Here is a 19,941-nt window from a genome sequence, read left to right as displayed (position 1 = left end):
AAAATTCAAACAAAAATTTGAAAGCAAGAATTTTCAAACAAAAAGTTTCAAAAAATTTTACGTTTCACGGTTAACCGTCAAACTTTATCCGGTTTTTAACTATTCGATTAACAAATAAACGGTTTTGATCATATTTATCAGTGAGTGCAAAATGTTGAACGAAACCAAGATTTTTAAATGTTAAACAAAACTTAAAACTGAATACAGCAAAGATTTGAAAATCATCAACCAATCAGATTGCACGAAAGATAGTGATCAACCAATCAGATTGCAGGAAAGATAGTGATCATCCAATCAAATTGCATTAACAATAACTTTGCTAGTGTCAGATTACATCACCTTATGATTAAATTTTAAACTGTTGTAGCATGTATTGCCTTTCGTCTATGAGTCATAAGATTCAATAAGGTTAGCTATCAGATTTCAAATCAATCACCACCAATGATCTTAGACTATGAGCTGTGACTAAAGTTCAATGTATTGTTTCAAATTTCGCACCTTATGTTAAAATTCTGTTTATCACCATTCCCAAATTTAAAGAATACTTCTCTTGATATACCTAAGTCTTAGAGTTAATCATATCATTATATGTTCAATAAGGTCAATAATGTCCGTCAATTGTTTACCTGAGTAGAACCAACTGTTTTCTAGAAGTGTGTGTGTACTCAAACTTAAGAAGTACCACAACAAAGGAAATGAATCCCTGTACACTACCTCATCAAGGACAATCACGTGGTACAACGTCTTGCTTACGTTTATATTTGGCGGGAATAATCAAAACCAATGACGCATTATCAAATTATCCTACAAAGTTTCAATGTATCAATGTCCTGGACTCCTAATCCCATCATAGGTCAATAACCGATCACGTGATCATAATGATTTACCCAATGAAAGAGATACTATCCAATTTTAAGAACAATTACCAATTATTGATACGACAATAAGAAATGTACCCCTTCCAAAATTTAAGATTGGTACACAAATACACCTGTGTCTTATGAAAAAAGTAATAAATCCTGTACTTATTCAATAATAAAGCCGGTCAATAACATTTAAATTTTGAATATTTGGCCATAAGAGGAACATCAACATCTACAATGGGTCCTAGAAAACGTTTACCGAATTTTGTTATTTGATAATTCCCAAATTTAAAAGGGAACATAAACATATAAAGGTAATAAACCTCTGTACATACCCATATAACATGCTAAATAGGGGTCAATAACCTCCGAAATTTGATTTTTGGTAGTTCTTTACCTATGAAAAGGGAACGATGTGGACCATCCAAATTTATAGTGGTACATATTGGAGACCTGTACTATGATACCAAATGCTTATATTAAACAAATTCTAAAACCGCGTGGATAAGCCAAAATACCCCTCCCAAATTTTTAAAGGATGCATCAATGTACCCATATCTTATGATAGGAAATGAACCTATATACATGACCATATAACCATATAAGGTAATAAAACCTCATCAAAGGGGAGAAATTGGGCCAAAAACCAAACACATGGTACAACATATTGCTTATGTTTATATTTTAGCAATTTTGTACCCCTAAAAGAGAACGATGTGGACCACCCAAATTTATCATAATACATGTTGAGTCATGTACTATGATACCGAACCCCCTCCCGGGGTGCATCAATGTACCTATGTCTTATGATAGGGAATGAACACCTATACATTACCATACAAGGTAATAGGACCTCATCCAAAGGAATAAATTAGGTCAAAAACCAAACACGTGGTACAACGTAATGCTTACGTTTATATTTTGTCAATTTTGTACCCCTAAAAGGGAACGAGGTGGACCACCCAAATTTATCATAATACATATTAGGGTCCTATACTATAATACCAAATGTTTAAATTGGGCAATTTCCAAAATTTAAGGGGTTGGCCAAAGTACCCCTCCCAAATTTTTAAAGGAGTGCACAAATATACCCACATCTTATGAAAGGTAATGGACCCCTATACATGACCATATAACTAAATAGGATAATAACACCTCATCAAAGGGGATAAAATCGACCAAAAACCAAACACACGGTATAACGTATTGCTTACGTTTATATTTTGGCAATTTTGTACCCTAGAAGGAAACGAGGTGGACCACCCAAATTTATCATAATACATGTTAGGGTCCAGTACTATAATACTACATATATAAAATGAGCAATTTCTAAAATTTAAGAGGTGGGCCAAAGTACCCCTCCCAAATTTTTAAAGGAGTGCACAAATGTACCTATGTCTTATGATAGGGAATAGACCCCTATACATAACCATATAAGGTAATAGGACTTCATCCAAGGAAATAAATTGGGCCAAAATACCAAACACATGGTACAACGTATTGCTTACGTTTATATTTTGGCAAATTTGTACCCCTAGAAGGGAACAAGGTGGACCACCCAAATTTATCATAATACATGTTAGGGTGTAGTACTATAATACCAAATGTTTAAATTGGTCAATTTCCAAAATTTAAGGGGTGGGCCAAGGTGCCCCTCCCAAATTTTTCAAGGGGTGCACAAATATACCCATATCTTATGAAAGGGAATGGACCCCTATACATGACCATATAACCATATAAGGTAATAACACCTCATCAAAGGGGATAAATTGAGCCAAAAACCAAACACGTGGTATAACGTATTGCTTACGTTTATATTTTTGGCAATTTTGTACCCCTAGAAGGAAATGAGGTGGACCACCCAAATTTATCATAATAGATATTAGGGTCCTGTACTATAATACCCAATGTTTAAATTGGGCAATTTCCAAAATTTAAGGGGTGGGCCATGGTACCCCTCCCAAATTTTTCAAGGGGTGCATTAATATACCCATGTCTTATGAAAGGTAATGGACCCCTGTATACGTCCATATAACCATATAGGGTAATAACACCTCATCAAAGAGGATAAATTAGGTCAAAAACCCCCGAAATTTGAATTTTTGGCAATTTTTTACCCATGAAAGGGAACGACATAGATCCCCAATACTGATAGAGGTACATACTATGGTCCTAGGCTACCACACCAAATTTTTAGATTTGGCAATTTCCAAAATTTAAGGGGGGTGGTCCTATGTACCCCTGCCAAAATTTAGGGGGTGGACCAAGGTACCCCTGCCAAAATTTAGAGGGGGTGGTCCTAGGTACCGCTAGGTCATTGACCCCGGGCCAAGGTCATTGACCTTTAACCTATGACGTCACAAAAATTTTTGCTGACTCGGCGAGCCATACGTCGGGGCCTACTACTAACAGGCTAGTTGAGTTTACCGAATTGACACTGACCGAGTTTCAGGAGGAATCTGACCTTACGCGGGCTAAATTTCGCACATTGGGATCGGTCAGCAGACACATTTACTTGTTTTGGTTGCCAGAGAACCCCAGGGTCACTATTGAATACGATTTCCAATCCCTAGAAATGATGGTGTGGGGCGGCGTGATGTACGAAGGACTGATTGGCCCGTTTTCCTGGAAGGTATCGTCACAGGATAAAGCTACCTACAGATACTGAGAGAAACTGTCATCCCATAACTTCATAGGCGACAGAACTTTTAAGAACTATGGTGGCAGCAAAATTGAGTTCCACACACTACGCCAAAAGTGTTCGGCGTTCTTGAAATAAGTTTTTTCTCAACACTGGATTGGCAGCAGATGGCCTGTGGAGTGACCAGCCAGGTCACCTGACATTTTCCTTTGGGATCACCTCCAAAACAAAGTGTACGTTAATCCTATTGGCATTGAACAACATCTACGTGAAGTGATTGTTCAGGAGTTCACTAATGTTCCGGTGAGTATGTGCAGGAAGGCATGTAAAAATGCTCCTGTGCGTCTGCAAGTTTGTATTGACTTAGGTGGTGCCCAGGTTGGCCACTATGTTGGAAATCGATTACTTACATGTATGTGATTTCATTATGGTAACCTAACTTAACCATACACCTCAGTGACAGACATCGCCAAGCATTGAAGAGAGTTGTCATCACGCACAGTAGAACGAATGTGGAACTGAAAGAGCACCTTGAACATTCCATTGCTCCGCCTTGTTTCACTGTAGGGAAGACAGTTCGAAGTATAAACTTGTTGGATAAGGTGATAGAAGATTCATCGTACCATGTTATATGTTTCCAGTGATCGGTGGTCCATTTTCCATATCAGTGCTTCTCGGTACCATTTTCTTCACGCCAAAGATTGTTGATGGTATGATTGTTGCAGGTGGTGATTGACTTCCGCATTCATGACTAGAGTAAAGCCATTCCGAACATGATCGTTATGAACTTCTCGATGAAAACTGTCGATCACTTAATTCCTAGCTGAAATTTTCACCAAAAATAGTCAAAAATTATTGATGGTGATTATATACTAAATGCAAGTAAATACTACTCATCTTAGAAGAAACTCCGATTGTACTTTTAGACTAAATACATGTGTTACTTATCGAATTTTCGCTGTAATTCTAGGAGTATTTTCAAGACAATATAAAAGCCGAGGATACAAATCGAATGAGAAATACTAGGCTATTTTCGGAGAAAAGTATATCATTGATGCCCCATACATTGGCATGTTCAAATTTTTAACAAGGAAACAGATATCCTGGAGATCTGTCTTTGTCCATGCTTTCCCTGTTACCTGGTATTGATTCCTCACCTTTTGTATTGTCACAACAATGTCCAGAGCGAAAATTCGATAACTGTCCCTTGGATTTTACTTAAATGAGCAATTAGAATTGATTCCAAGATTAGTAAGTAATTCATAGAAGTGTCATAACTTCGAAGTGATTTAATTCATGGATGTGGTGTGTGTTGCAGATTTCTGAAGAGAATTGAGTCTATGTTAGAGAAGGATATAAGTGACAATAAAGCCATTGGAGATAATGGAGCAAATGCGATTCTTAATACCTGTGGAGACTCTCCTCTGAGGATTCTTACTCATTGTAATACTGGATCCCTTGCAACTGCAGGATATGGAACAGCCCTCGGAGTTATTCGAAGTTTACATTTGATGAAAAAATTAGGTAAGTAAAAGTAAGATCATATCAAAGATGTAATTTAAGTAAGAAAACAAAGTTAAATCCACATCGTTTCATATTTTCTCTTTGCTTTTGAGTATGTTTCCATTTATTGCATACACAAGTATATTCGGCTGATATGGTGAACGATACATAAAATGTACGTAGAAAAATTAAAAAAAGAAAACTATCAAAACCTGAAAGTCACAGAATACAATACCAAACAATGAAAATACAATAATGTAGATATTAATGAAAGAGGAAACAGCCGATTTTTTTAATACACCATGTACTCTACAGATGTGAATTCAATAACGTACAAAGAGTAAAAAGTGGCTGACTGGACCGGAACTCGAACCCGGGACCTCCGGCATACCCTGCCGATGCGTCCATATATTGAGCACATATGACGGTTGTGATTTCATATAGGTATTAATGAAAGAGGAAACAATCGTTTTTTTAACACACCATATCCTCTATAGATGTGAATTCAATAACGTACAAGACCGTCATAGGTACTCCATATATGGACACAGGGATGGTCCAATCACAGCAGGAGTCTGTGGTACAATCCATGTTGTCCGAGTGGAGAGCAGATTGATTGATTGAGGTGAGGCACATTTCTTTTCAGCATGGCACCTAATATTTAAAACCATGCCCTTATATTTCTCTCTCTCTCTCTTTTTTTTTTTTTTTTTTGTTTATTTTATTTTCCTTTATTTATCTTTTTACATGCAGAAAATAACCTGAAAGAAGAAAGAAAATAATTGATTAGTACATAATATAAATGATTGGGAAGCAGCGCATTCACCACCCTGAAAAGTAAAAATTTAAAAAGAAAAAATAAACAAAACACAGTGTAAAAAACAACACCTTCTCATTTGGTGTTAACTGTCTTGTAGTTTCTTCTTTCTTCCATGATTCTCTATGCTTTTATCACACTGTTTCTCATATGTGTTTATTACACTGACACACACACAATGTTAATAGAGGTTATAGAAATAAAAACGACATAAATAAATAAATAAAAGAAACGTAAGTTTGTACTATAGTTCTTGGTGTTTGCTAGAACTTTAAAATTGTTTCTATTAGAATTTGATTTTTTTTTTTTTTTAATTGTATCTTTTCAAAGTGCTATATGTTCAATTACCTTCTTCGTTGGGTTCGTTCATTCCATAGGTTTCTCACTACATGCTCTGTTATTTTTTGAAAGTCATCGAATTTTGTTTTATCCTGCCGTAAGCTAGTCCAATCTTCATCACGAAGTTCATTTCTGAGATTCCTTATTTCTTCACTAGTTACGTAATTTTTCACAATTCCATATTACGTGTTCAGGTGTTTGGATTTCTCCACATGAACACATTTCGTCATTTTCAATATTTAATCTTTTCAAATGTGTTTTGAAGGGTCCATGTCCCGACAGCGCTTCCATAGTTTCCTTCTTTATTTCACCAATTTCTTTCCTTACTTTGATAGTTGGTATGTATTCTTTGAGCTTTTCTCCTTTTGTTGTGGTGTACCATTCCTCCTGCCATTTTCTTTCTATCAACATATTTAGTTCGTCTTCGTTCTTCGGATTTGTACCTAGAATCTCTAGTATTTTTATAGTTTCATTATTTGTTTTCCATCGTTTTATAGCTTCTCTTAGTATTTGGTAGTGGATTGGTTCTTCTAGTGCAAGCACCTGTAAGGATTCTATCGGTAGTGATTTTATTATTCCTATTGTTCTAATTATAACTCCTCTCTGAACTCTGTTTATTTGTTCCCTTAATTTTTTATTTGCAAATATTCTGAGAGCCCAGATGCTGGCACAGTATTTTACTGTTGGCATTATTACAGCATTGTTGTACGTTTGTAGGGTCTTTTTGGGTATTTTATAGTCTTTTCTTGCAATTGTGAGTATTTTATGTGCTACTTTCTTTCCTTTGTCAGTTACGTTTTCGACATGTTTAGCATAGTTCAGTTTATCGTCAATCCATACTCCCAAATACTTGAATTCTTTCACTCGTTCAATTTTTTGGTTGTTAATCTGTAATATTGGATCTCTTTGTATAGATTGCCCGAATATCGTGTATTTAGTTTTATTTCCTGATAGTTTCAGTTTATTTATTTCGCACCATTTTTGAAGCGTGTGTAAGACTTGGTTCACTTTCCTCTCAATTTCGTCTCTTGATCGTGCTGATACGACTATTGCGATATCGTCTGCTTAGCCGACTACTCCTTCCGTATCTTCCGGAATTTCCAGTGTTTTTAGGCAGGGTTCGATAACGATGTCCCACATCGTTGGACCGCATATGGATCCCTGTGGACATCCCTTTGTTGTATATGTGGTAATGTTATTATTTGGTGCCTTGTAAGTGACCTGTCTTTCGTTGCAGTATTCTAACATTAGTTGGTATAGTGATTTAGGTACTTTCATTTTTATAAATTGTTTGAAGAGTGATGGCCACCACAAATTGTCAAAAGCTCCACTGATATCAACATAGATTACTACCTGGCATTTGTCTATTTTTCCATTTTCTATTAATTCTAAAAGCCTCCTTATAGCTGTCTCCGTACTTTTCTTCTTCCTAAAGCCATACTGTAGCTTATCTCTTTCTATGTTTCGATATTTGCTAAGTCTGTTAGTGATTACTCTTTCGAATATTTTTCCTATTATATTTAAGAGACAGATCAGTCTATACGCTTTAGGGTCATCATTTCTTTTATCTTCGCTCTTTTTTATTATTACTAAGTTTGAGTGTTTCCATATTTTAGGAATTCTTTTCGTCTTGAGGCATAAATTGTAGTCTTGATAGATATGGTGACCATGTATCTGCATTTTCCAGGAAAATTTCTGATTTTATCATGTCTGGACCTGCTGCTTTCTTCTTTTTTAACATTTTTATGTAATTACTTATTTCTTGATTGGTTGTTTCTTCCATTCGTTTATTGGTAAAAATTTTCATTTCTTCCCTCATTTGTTTGTGCACCTCGTCATAGTCTTCTTTTTCGTCCTTGGGTAAAAGTTTTTCCATTAAAAATTTTATGGTGCTTTCCCATCCTTCAGTAAAACTTCCGTCATCTTTTCTTAAGGTTGAGAGTTGTTGGCTTCTTTATTTTCTGACTAATTATTTTATATGGTTCACCCCAAATGTCTAGGTTAGTATTTTCCTTAAGGTAGTTCTTCCAACTATTTACTTTCATTTCTTTTATTTTGTTTTCATATATTTCTTTTTGCTCCCTGTATTTTCTTAGTCGTATTTGTTTCAATTCTATTTCCCACGTCTCTTGATATAATTTCCTAGCTCTTCTCGTTTTTAGTTTTAACTCTTTTAGTTCATTATTCCAAAAGGAGTTGTTTTTATTTGATTTTCAATTTAATGTTCGTGTTTTAGTTGAACTTTTAATTGCTTTAATTATTTCAGTTTCCAATGTTTCAGCTATTTCATCAACATCGCTGTCGTCTTCAATTTGTGGCAATTTAATTGTCTCCCAAAATTTAGTCCAATTTATTCTTTTTGTGTTATATATTACAGTTTTATCGTTTTCATTTAGATTGTTAGAATTTGTTTTGCTGCTTATCTCGAATAGTATTGCGTTATGATCACTTAGGGGAGCCGCGTCTAGTACCCTCCAATTTGTTATTCTGTCACTGAGTTGCAATGTTGTTAGTGTTATGTCTATGTTTGATTCACCCCCTTGTTTACTCCTGTACGTGGGCGGATGACCTTCCTCATTTCGAAGTTGGATGACCGAATGGAGAGTTTTTTTTTTTTTTTTTTTTTTTTTTTTTTTTTTTTTTTTTTTTTTTTTTTTACATTCGCTCAGTTGCGTTACTCTTAGTCGGTTACCTAGAGCATTCGAAAACCGACGAGTTATCATCATTGCGAATGATTTCTATAGTAGTTTTGTTTTTTTTTCTTTATTTCCATAAGTGAAAAAAAAAACAGGAAAATTTGGGAGGGAAAGGATAGGGAAGGAAAAGAGACAAAAAAAAGGGAAAATTTACAAAAACGAAAAACAAACAAAAAACAAACAAAAAAAACTAAGAATTTAACAAATAAGTTTGAATCTAGATTGCTTGTTTTTTGTGTATTTCTGTGTGTGTGTTTGGTATCTGTGTTCTCTGCGTATTTATGTTTTTACCTATTGGCTGCTTCTTCTTTTTACCTTAGGCTTCTTCTTGTTTCTTGCAGGTTTTCCTTGTATGATTAGGTTTTTTCACCCATATGTTTTATATATATTTAAATATATTTCTTTGGTATTCACCTATTTCTTTCACTTCACTAATGGTTTTCACCTGTGTTTCCACACTAACACTTGTGCACCAAAACTAATATTCTTAACACTACACTACACTGTATGCTTTTGCTGTCACTAACACTAATCATCACTGACACATTTTTCACCTATATGACTTTCTATTTATATATACTCGTATATATATATATTTAACTTCACCTTGCACCACACGAATTTCTGGCTTAACTTAAGCTTTTAGTTTTTCAGCCTGTATGTTTTTCCATTTATTGTCTACTTTCTCTCTTCCACATACTAAAAATTTATCTTTTCATTTAACTCTAATACTGTATTCATTATTTATTTATTTCTTTTAACCGCTCATTTTGCGTTCCTTGGTATCTTGGCTGGTACTTATAGACTGGGTCCGGGGTCCACTCGGAACACTTAGTGTGGACCCCGGTCCGTTGTATCCCAGTGCTATCCTCACCAACTTCACCTGGCGCCCGAAACGGTAAATGCGGTGTTTTCCATTTTGTCCTTTCTTGCCATTACCCTATTCCCTCCCGTGAACCCACCACCACTCTCCACTTCACGCACTCTCCTTCACACACTCTTGCACCGGAATTCCTCTTCCAGTCCCTTGGCTGGAGGTGCATACATTCATTCAATTTGTTCCCGGTGGGAGACACGGATTTCCTGTGTTTCCTCTCCTGGAGTCTTTTCTCCGGTCCAGGAACAAGTCTCACATTCGTTCATTTTCTTTCACCCATCACTTTAATTCTCTCCATTGTTTAAATTTCTTCTGTACATATTTCTTCTTATATCTGAGTATTCATTAGTTATTTTTTTCAATTTTTCACAATCTTCCTTACTAGTTAATATTTCTTGTAAAGTCTTGTTTCGAATATCCCTTCTTAGTATCACGTCATCTTCCATTGTTGGGCACCACATAATGTGGTGTTCTGGTGTGCCAATTTCTCCACATTCACAGCTTGGTGTTCGTTTGGATTTTATTTTATACAAGTAATCTTCATACGGTCCATGTCCTGTTAGGAAATGAATTATTCCGTAAGTGGGATTTAAATGTTTTATTTGTAGTCTATCTTTTATGTTTGGAAATATCTGATGTACTCTGTGAGCTCCTTCATACCGTTGCCAATCTTCATTCCAAATTGCTATCATATGATCTTCAATTTCTTTTTCGGTATTTAGTTCTTTATCAAATGTATTCCTGATTTTGTCTAGATTTCCTTTTCTTAACCAATAGTTCGCTGCCCTCTGCAGAGCTACAATATTCATGGGTTTTACTCCTAATATTATACTTAATGAGCTATGTGATGTTGATGAAAAAGCTCCACTTAATCTTATGAGTATGTTTCTTTGTGGTCTATTTAATCTATTCTTATATGTTTTATTTTCTAATGTTCTCCCAATCCAAACACTTGATGCATATGTTATTGCAGCTGCTAAAATGGTTTCTTGGTACAAATTTATTATTTTCAATGGTAGTTTGTATTTGTTTCTAGCTATCGTAATTAATTTATTTGCTATGCTGTTCCCTCTAGTTGTTATATATTTAAAATGTGCATCAAAATTTAGTTTTTCATCTAATATTATTCCCAGATATCTTATCTTTTGTTCTCTTTTTATGTTTATATTATTTAGCTTTATTATTGGGTTTCGTTGTAACTTTGTTCCAAAAATTAGGTATTTAGTTTTGCTCGTTGATAGTTTTAGTTTACTATCTTTGCTCCACTTGTCTAATTGTTCTATTATTTTTGCAGTTTTAATTTCTAATTCTCTTCTGCTATTTCCACTTGCTGTTATTGCAATATCGTCGGCAAATGCAACAACTATGTCCACTTCCTGCATCTTGTTTAATACTTCCAAGCATGGTTGTAGCTCAATGTCCCATAAAGTTGGTCCCAGGATAGAACCTTGTGGGCAACCTTTCTCGGTCTCAATTTCTATGTCTCCTTCTTCGTTCGGTATTATGATTTCCCTGTTTAATAAGTAATTTCTTATTAAGTTTATTATGTATTTAGGCAAATTTAATTTTCTGATATTTTCTAGAAGAGAGGGAAACCAAAGATTGTCAAAAGCTCCTTCAATATCTATAAAGAGTGCTAAGACATATTTTCGTTCGTACCTTTTTTCCTTTATATTGTCTACTAATCTATTTATGGAGAGTTCCGACTTCGAGAGTGAGAGAGAGAAAGTGGTTGTTCCGGAAAGCAGACTGGGTGGCGTAGTGGTTAACGCAGTGGCACAGTATGCCGAAGATCCCGCGTTCCGTCCCGATCCAGTGTCACTTTTGGCCATTCTCTGTTTTTGCTCCGGCAGTTGAAAACATTGAGATCTTTATGTTGAAGAAAACTGATAATGGCTTAATCAAAAATTCCGTATTTAACAGTATATATATATCGTTAAGCATAAAATACATAAACATACAGTTGTGACATATACATACTGATTACATTAAAATACTGGGCTACATCTACGGTCAGAGAAAAAAACACAAAAATAGACATTCTTAATACTATCACTAATCAAATTAATTTACATATCTAGGTATGCCTTCACGGAATAAAAGCAGTGCTGTAATAGATAGGTTTTCAGTAATCTCTTGAATTCTCGTCTTCGTTCTGTCGTTCGAATATACGGAGGAAGTTTATTATATAATATGGTACCCATAAATGTTGGATTTCTTTCGTATAACTTTGTCCGATGCCGTTTGCAGGGAATTTTATCCTTTCGCCTGGTGTCGTATTTGTGGGTTGTTGGTGTATTGAGTAATTCAATGTTGGTGTTAACGAAGAGCAACATGCGAAATATGTATAGTGACTGTAAAGTCAATACTTTAAGTTCTTTGAATATTGGCCTACACGAGTCGTTTATTTTGGCCCCTGTTATAGTTCTTAAAACACTTTTTTGAATCACGAACAATATATTACTTTTTTTTGGAAACTTCCCCAGAAGATTATGCCATATGTTAGTGAAAACTGAAAGAGTCCGAAATATAAGTTACGAAGCGTATCTAGATTTAAAATATGTTTGATTGATTTTATTGCGTAGAGCATTTTATTGATCTTTTGGACCAATGAAGATGTATGTGTTTCCCAAGAAAGATTATGATTTAGCAAAAATCCCAGAAATGTGGTTGAGCTTGAATACATTATTATTTGATTATTTAACATTATATCAATATCTACGCAATGCTTAATTTGAATGTGATGGAAATTTGTGGCTGTAGATTCGTCTGTGTTTAATTTTAGCTTGTTTTGGGCAAACCAGTTTTCTAAACTACTGGTTGTCTCGATAATTTTATCGCGGATAATATCATAACTTGTGTCTGTTATAGTTAGACTTGTGTCATCGGCGTACCTAGTTTTATTTGCTAATGTTACATTTAACAGAAATAATATGGGTCCTAATATTGACCTTTGAGGGTAGAAATACTTTTAGTCCTGTTGCTGACGTACGGTATGATGGATTTCGTCATTGGCTAGAAGCTGTAGCAGATAAAGCAAGATGCAAATTGTGTATCAAAAATTACAGTAGAATGGAGTGTGGAAAATGTAATCTTTCACTTTGCCTGAATACGGAGAAGAATTACTTCAAAGCGTTGTACATAAAATGATTTTCATGTAAAAAATCAGCAAAGTAGAACAAAGAAATTATCAATATTGTCAGAAAGTTTGTTTATGTAACAGAGATTAATAAAGAAATAATAATGAAATTCTTTAATCACTTTCTATACTGTACGCATCACAATGTCGCAATGATGCCATTTGGAATCATTCCGAAATTCCCCCCTGGCAATATATTTTTGAGAAAAAAGTTGATTTTCTTACTTCCTTAGACGTAAACATATAATCCATTGCAATAATAATAATAATAATAAACTTCATTTCCAAAACAAAATTCAGGTCGGAAAGGGTTAAATTTAGATTTATGAGTAGTTGAATCAGCTGAGTCTGACACAAATGATATTTTAACAGCTTTGGCACGATTTTGCAAATACGATTTAATCCATGAGTTGACAACTCCTCTTAAACCGTAACCGTTAAGTTTATGGATAAGAATGTTATGAGGGACAGAGTCGAAAGCTTGGGATAAATCCAAAAACATTCCCACGCATTTTTTGCCTTTGTCCAGGGCTTCCATGACCCCATTGGTAAAATTATATATAGCAATTTCAGTTTCTTTGTGTTTTTGAAAACCAAACTGTGCGGGAGAAATTACATTATGCTTAGATAAAAATGGTATAATTTGGTTGAGAATAGCTTTTTCAATGATTTTTGAAAAAGAAGACAACAAGGAAATTAGTCTGTAATTTTCTTTTTTGTTTTGACCCCCTTCAAACTCGTCATGGTTATTATGCACCTGTAATGTCTATGACGAACAAAAGTACTATGCTAAATACAACTGTATCAAAATAAAAGCAATTCGCATAGAAGAAAATACACACGAAATGCTTAAAACTAAATATAGCAAATAGCAAATAGTATAATTTGTTTTATATCTGGATGAAAGAATCTTTTATTTTGCGAAATGCCATCCTAAGTGGGGAGGCCAAGCGGAATTGAAGTTTTTTCACCTTTCCTTCGCGATCTCTGAAATCGTTGAGTGTACCTACTTGAAATTTTGCACATTTATTCTTGAACCTTCGAGTATGAATAAGATGATGATTTGAGAATTTCGAGCTCTGAGAGGGAAGAAACTTTTGTTCACCAAATCTTCGAAATTATTTGGCTTAGAAACTTGAAATTGTGCACATAAGCTATCCTAGGACTTTAAGCTGTGGATAGGACGGAGTTTTGCTTTGCTTTGTACCCGAAGGGATATATATATATATATATATATATATTTTCAGTAGATCTCCGGAACTGTTAGGAATAGGAACTTGGAATTTTGCAGACATGTTCTTCTTGAACCCTAGACTGTGCAGAATACATAATTTTGCGAAAGAGGAACAGGGCTTGAACATTTTCTCGCCTTTTATTAGATCTCCGATATTGTTAGACGTAAGAAATGTATGAATATTCTCATTAAATCCAGTTTTGAGAAATCTCATTCTTAAGTGTAAAAGAAATTAAAGAAAGTTTCATTATTATTACGAGTTTCTCTTGAGACTCTGTTCATGTAGGTACGAAATTTCTCTCCAAGTTTCATTTATTTAAAGTATATGTATGTCATTTACCTATGCTAATTTTGCAAATTAACTACAGAAGGAAAGTAGAAAGATATTTTATTTTATTTATTTTTTCAACCATTTAGCATTAACTTGAAAGAGAGGCATGACATTCGTACGTATATATTACGTGTTGCTTGGCAGAATACAAATGTCATTTTGCAGGAAGTTAGATCGCTGGTTTTGTGTCTGGGGTTTTCTGATTTAGAAAACATAAATATCACTCACTTGCACAAACTCAATATGGATTATGCTGCAGACTGGTTTTATCCAAAGAAAGTTTCCTCTCTGGAGATCGAATACGAGATCACAGGCACAGAAGATAACTAGAATCTCAGGACGTAACAACATGCAGTTTGATATAACAGAATTTTTTGTTTCATAAAATGGAAATCTATAGATCCCAGAAATTTCCGTTAAATAAAATGAATCGTATTTTTTTGGTCACTAAAAAAATGTTTAATTAACCTTGAGTTTGGAAATAGTTTCGTAGAGATGAATTTGAGAAAATTGTTTTCGCGAAGTCAGATATTCCCATGGAATGGGACAAATGTATTGTTTTCAACTATGAAAAATCTGTTTGTCTAGGTCTTCACGTTGAAAAGAACCAATTAGTGGTGACTGTATGAGTTCAAGGAAATGATGACAATGAATGAAATGATGGAGTGAAAAAAGTGGAAGAACTCTAAGAAAACCCCACACACATGGTGTTTGTCCACCACAAACTCACTTGGCGTTTATTGGTAGAGAACCAGGTACCCCACACACCAGAGATGAGCATTCTACCACTGAACCATCGCGGTTACCGTAACTTTGATTTGTTTTAAAATACTTTTGCTTTCTTAGTTCTCGATGACAAATACAATTCTTATTCCACTTATCTCGATTTCTTGGTTCAGATGATAGGAAAGACGAAAACATTACCATAATAATAAATGCTTCTATGTCGAGGATTATTTCACAGCACAGAACATTGTCATTTGATAAAGAGAGGCGTATATAAAATGTTTTTCATCAAAGCAAAAATTCGTGAGTTAAATACTGATGAGGATAATTCAAAGAATGGATTCATTTGGTATCAAGCTTTATTAGCAACAAATTGCATACAGTATACATAACTACATAGGCACAACAAAAATTTTCTCCCCAATCAACTTCGTTAATTGAAGAAATATTAATAGATAGTTGGGAATGCTTCTTCACGAAAAAATTCACATGCTTTCAAATATGATGATTGTGTTACTTCAGTAGTAGTGCATAAATTGTTCATATATAACTGGAGTTAATGTGTTCACTGGTTTGCAACAAAACAAAAATTACTTCTTTGCAAGTGCATTTTATTTCTAAGAACATCAATATAAAGAATCAATTAATGCATATAAAGAATTGACTAATATTAAGTTAAAGAAGAGATTAGCATTCATGTTTGGGAGCGTGATCCTGAGTTCGATTACCATGAGAGCGTGATGTCCATTGACCTATATAACGTTACTCAGGATGTCTGTCAATTAGAAAACGGTCATGAAAGTCAAGAAAAAGGCACGAAATTTAGCTTTTGGTGTCGATTTTTCTATCTGTACAAATATAAATAGAGACTGGAAAATTTTGTTCTATAAAACGTCAAAATTCACTGTCAAAAATGTCTGTAATCGGCTTTAGATGCCACCAAATCGCAAGCAAAGCACGCTTCTATCACATTCATGAAAAGTCGGCCTGAATTGCACCTAAATTCGCTCTTGAGATTATCCTTCAGTTGACATCATTGAGCAGTGGCGATGCAAATTGCATAGCTTCGCCGAAGCCACCTATGCATCTAACCAGTTTATTCAACTATGAGAAGACACCAAGTTTTTATCGCTCCAGGGAACATCCTTTGAAAGTAGAGATAACATAAAGAAAAATTCTAAAGAATATAGGTACTGTTATTAGTTTTTGGATGTTACGAAGTTTTATGGTTCGGTAAAGAAAAGGTCATCACGAAAAAGTCACGAAATTTCATTTTGGAATTTTGGTAGACACCCTGTAACTTGAAACGTAAAACAGAACAACAAAAGCAAGATGTATATTTGTTTTCCTATAAATTAGTCACCTTTTAAAAGTTGTTTGGTAGTCTAATTAAGTTCATAATTTCTCACGTGATTGTTCTGAACTATTTGTTTCAGAGCATGTGTATTGTACAGAAACTAGACCATACAACCAAGGTGCTCGTCTCACAGCATATGAATTGGTACATGACAAGATTCCAGCGAGTTTAATCTGCGATAGTATGGTCTCTGCGCTTATGAAGGCCAGGAATATATCTGCAGTTGTTGTTGGAGCTGACCGTGTTGCTGCAAATGGAGATACGGCTAATAAGATTGGAACATATCAGGTGAGAAGTGATCTTCAGGTCTTAAGTAATTCCTTTCGTAAAGTACATCGCAAATTGAAATTTCAAGTGAAAATCATTGGTGCAGCAAATACAGAGTACAGTCATCAGAAGAGATGGAAAAATAATGAGTAAACAGGACACACGTAGGTATACTAACATTTCCCGTTGAGATAGTCTAGAAAAGAACAAAAATACCACATGCTACAATTTTTTAAGCTAACGTGTTTATTCAGTAATATTGTTAAATTCTTAATATTCAGTTCTTCTCGTGTTGTCAGATTTTCGATTGTTTTGACACAACTTTCCATCCCTCATGAAATTTACCTTCCGTATCCTGAACCAGACTTTTAATTTCTATGTATCGTTTCTTCCTTATATCTAGGAGGCACGGTGGCTCAGTGGTAGAGCGCGTGCCTCCAGTGCGTAGGGTCGCTGGTGCGATCCCGGCCAAGCAAGTGTTGAGGATAACATTTTGTCCGTGTGTTTTCTCTGAGCACTTCCATTTCCTCTCGCTACCTCATTTCACCAATTCTTCCATCATCATTCACTTGCTTTAATCATCGTCTCCCTTAGCCTAAAGGTCATAATAGTGGGGACGTTAAACTGAAAGATTTCATTTCATTTCTTCCCTACATTTTGTATTATTTGGTTGGTATATTTCAATCGCGGCCTTCCTCTTGGTATTTTGTCTTCTACCTTTCCTCCATAGCTAATAGCGTGATTCCTTCATGTCTTCTAATGTTTCCAGTGATTCTGTCTCTTCTCTTCTTTATGTAATAGTCTTCAGTGTATTCTTTTTTCTTCCTCCTACCATTTCCATCACCTTTTCGTTCCATAGTTACCTACACATCTAATTTTCTGTATCCTTCTATAGCACTATAACTCGAGCGCTTCCGTTTTTCTTTTTCTACAGTTCGTGTTTCACATCCATACAACGCCACCCTCCATCATATGCTTTCATTAAGCCTTTTCTTCAGTTCCAGGTCGATGTTTCCGGTAGAGCTTAGCTCACGAATATCTGCCGCGGTTGACGCTAATGAATAATTTCCTCCAAGACAGATACTATTGAAGTAACTTAAGTATAGCTTAGCTGACGAATTTATTGCCACGATTGACGCCAACGAAGAAACTCCTCCAAGACAGATACTATTGAAGTAACTTAAGTATTATACTTAAGTTATTTTAATAGTATTTGTCTTGGAGGACATTCTTCGTTGGCGGCAATCGCGGCAGATTCGTGAGCTAAGCTATAAGAAGCCTTTGTTTTTCTTCGAGTACTCTCTTCACCTGTTATTCTAGATTTTACAACTTTTTTTTTTTTCATCTATTATAGCGTGCTATTTTACTCCCTAAATAACAGAATTCCTACTTCTCTTCCACTAGATAATGTCCTATTTTAATAATATTCCATATCAGAAGAAAAATACAATTAAATCATTTCCCTACTTAGAAGACAATACGAAATCTTTGAGGGAATAGATTTGTAATTGTAATTAGATGCCTCCCCCTCTCAACCTTAACGTCTTTCAGAAGCCTAGCAATGTCCTTTAGATGTAGCTGCATAAGAATTTAGTATTTCAGATATGGCCACTTTGTCCTCCATATTTTGAGGACTATGGTAGAAGTGACTTTTTTTTTTATTTTTTTATTTCCTAAGATTTTCAAAATATTGAAAGTCGTTGATTTCTGTATCAGAAATATTTGCGATACTGAACTAAAGTCTCTGAAAGTTATGTGGTTAATTTTCTTCCGAACACTTTTTATAATCCTTATTTATGCTTTACGTCTTGTTTTACTTTGTAAAATAATAATAATAATAATAATAATAATAATAATAAAATTTACTAAAACTGGCTCAAGGACTCCGCTATCTTCTTCTGGAAAATGAGTTTAAGTTAGATGCGCTAAAATTAATGTATGTTGTAATTATTGAAATTCTGATCAAAAATCCCAGTGGACACACTGTCATAAAGTGGTAGTTTTCTGCTATGGGCTGTCAAAGCAAATCAACTATGTGATTTTGGGTAGATTTGAGAACTTGTAGTAAATAAGAACTTTTTTGCCATTTCGACTGTTGATCAAAACCTTGAAAAATACAATATATTAATGTTAAGAAATTTGACCTGAACTCATGTTTCATACGAAGATCGCACAGTTTTTTGTGTTTGAAACTATTTCATAAGGTTCACTATAACGTTGTGTCAGTATAGTAAGTGAAAGTTTTTGAGGAATACGTGTGTGGGGAAATGAACAGAGACACTATTCAACAAACAATACTTAATGTTATGGGACCCTCAGTGACTTAGTATTACGTTTACGTCAGAGCGTAAGATCTGGAGTTGAATCTCAGCTCGCGCCTTGTGATTTTAATAATTGAACAGTACTGTGTACATTTCTTCTGAGATTCTTAATTTTCATCTCCTAGCATGATCATTTCTTTAATTGTTTCATTATAAACTATGCCGTCGTTATACACACCGAAAATGGAAAAACGAAGCAGTCTTACTTTATACTCTATGCAAAGGATAGTGAGGTATAACTACTTTATTTTATTATCAATTATTGGTATTTCTCATTGTCACCATCAACCTTGTCGAAATGTCTGAAATTAATTGAGTAGCTATAGTTAGAGGAATTAGCAATTGAATTTCTGGGCTGTCTGTATCTAAGGACGTTTAGCTCGTCACGTGTATGAGGGATGACGTCCCTCGGCGAGCACACGATCCGATGAAATGGAAGGAAGAAAGGATTGGGGAACGAAGGGAGCGGCCTGGAACCATTATGTTAGGTACCATCCCGTCATTTACTTGGTGTGAATGAGGGAAACCCATTGAAAAGCTCACTCAAGATGGCTTGCCTGAAAGAGCTGTTACATTTTTTCGACTGAGTGTCCCCACCGGAAATCGATGTCGGGACCGCTCGCACCAAAGGCAAAAGTGTTAGCGACTATGCCACGCGGGGCTACTGAATAGCTATAGTGTATTGCAGTGAAGGGTATAGTGTAAAGGCATCAAGTAAATGTGAATCTTTTGTAATTTAATAATTGATGGTATAATAAAGTGAAGTGAGTGCTCCGTTAAGTCTGTGCAAATTCAACCTGAAAATCAAATGAGAGAGAGAGACCTGGTAT

At 34.9% G+C, this 19,941-nt stretch overlaps 1 protein-coding gene across 1 annotated transcript in view; it reads left to right on the top strand.

The window, feature by feature from the left end:
* LOC145678703 (methylthioribose-1-phosphate isomerase) overlaps positions 1 to 19,941 on the top strand; it is a 58,843-nt gene that overhangs the window by 20,862 nt on the left and 18,040 nt on the right. The window contains exons 3-4 of the mRNA XM_081749130.1: positions 4,823 to 5,028; positions 16,603 to 16,811. Coding sequence (XP_081605256.1) covers positions 4,823 to 5,028; positions 16,603 to 16,811 — 415 coding nt within the window. The remainder of the gene's footprint in view (positions 1 to 4,822; positions 5,029 to 16,602; positions 16,812 to 19,941) is intronic.

The sequence above is a fragment of the Thermobia domestica genome, chromosome 2, assembly GCF_964235325.1.
Source record: "Thermobia domestica chromosome 2, izTheDome1.hap1.1, whole genome shotgun sequence".
In the NCBI taxonomy this organism is placed as follows: domain Eukaryota; kingdom Metazoa; phylum Arthropoda; class Insecta; order Zygentoma; family Lepismatidae; genus Thermobia; species Thermobia domestica.
The sequence above is the reverse complement of the archived record's forward strand: the minus strand, read 5'-3'. Positions and strand labels throughout refer to the sequence as shown.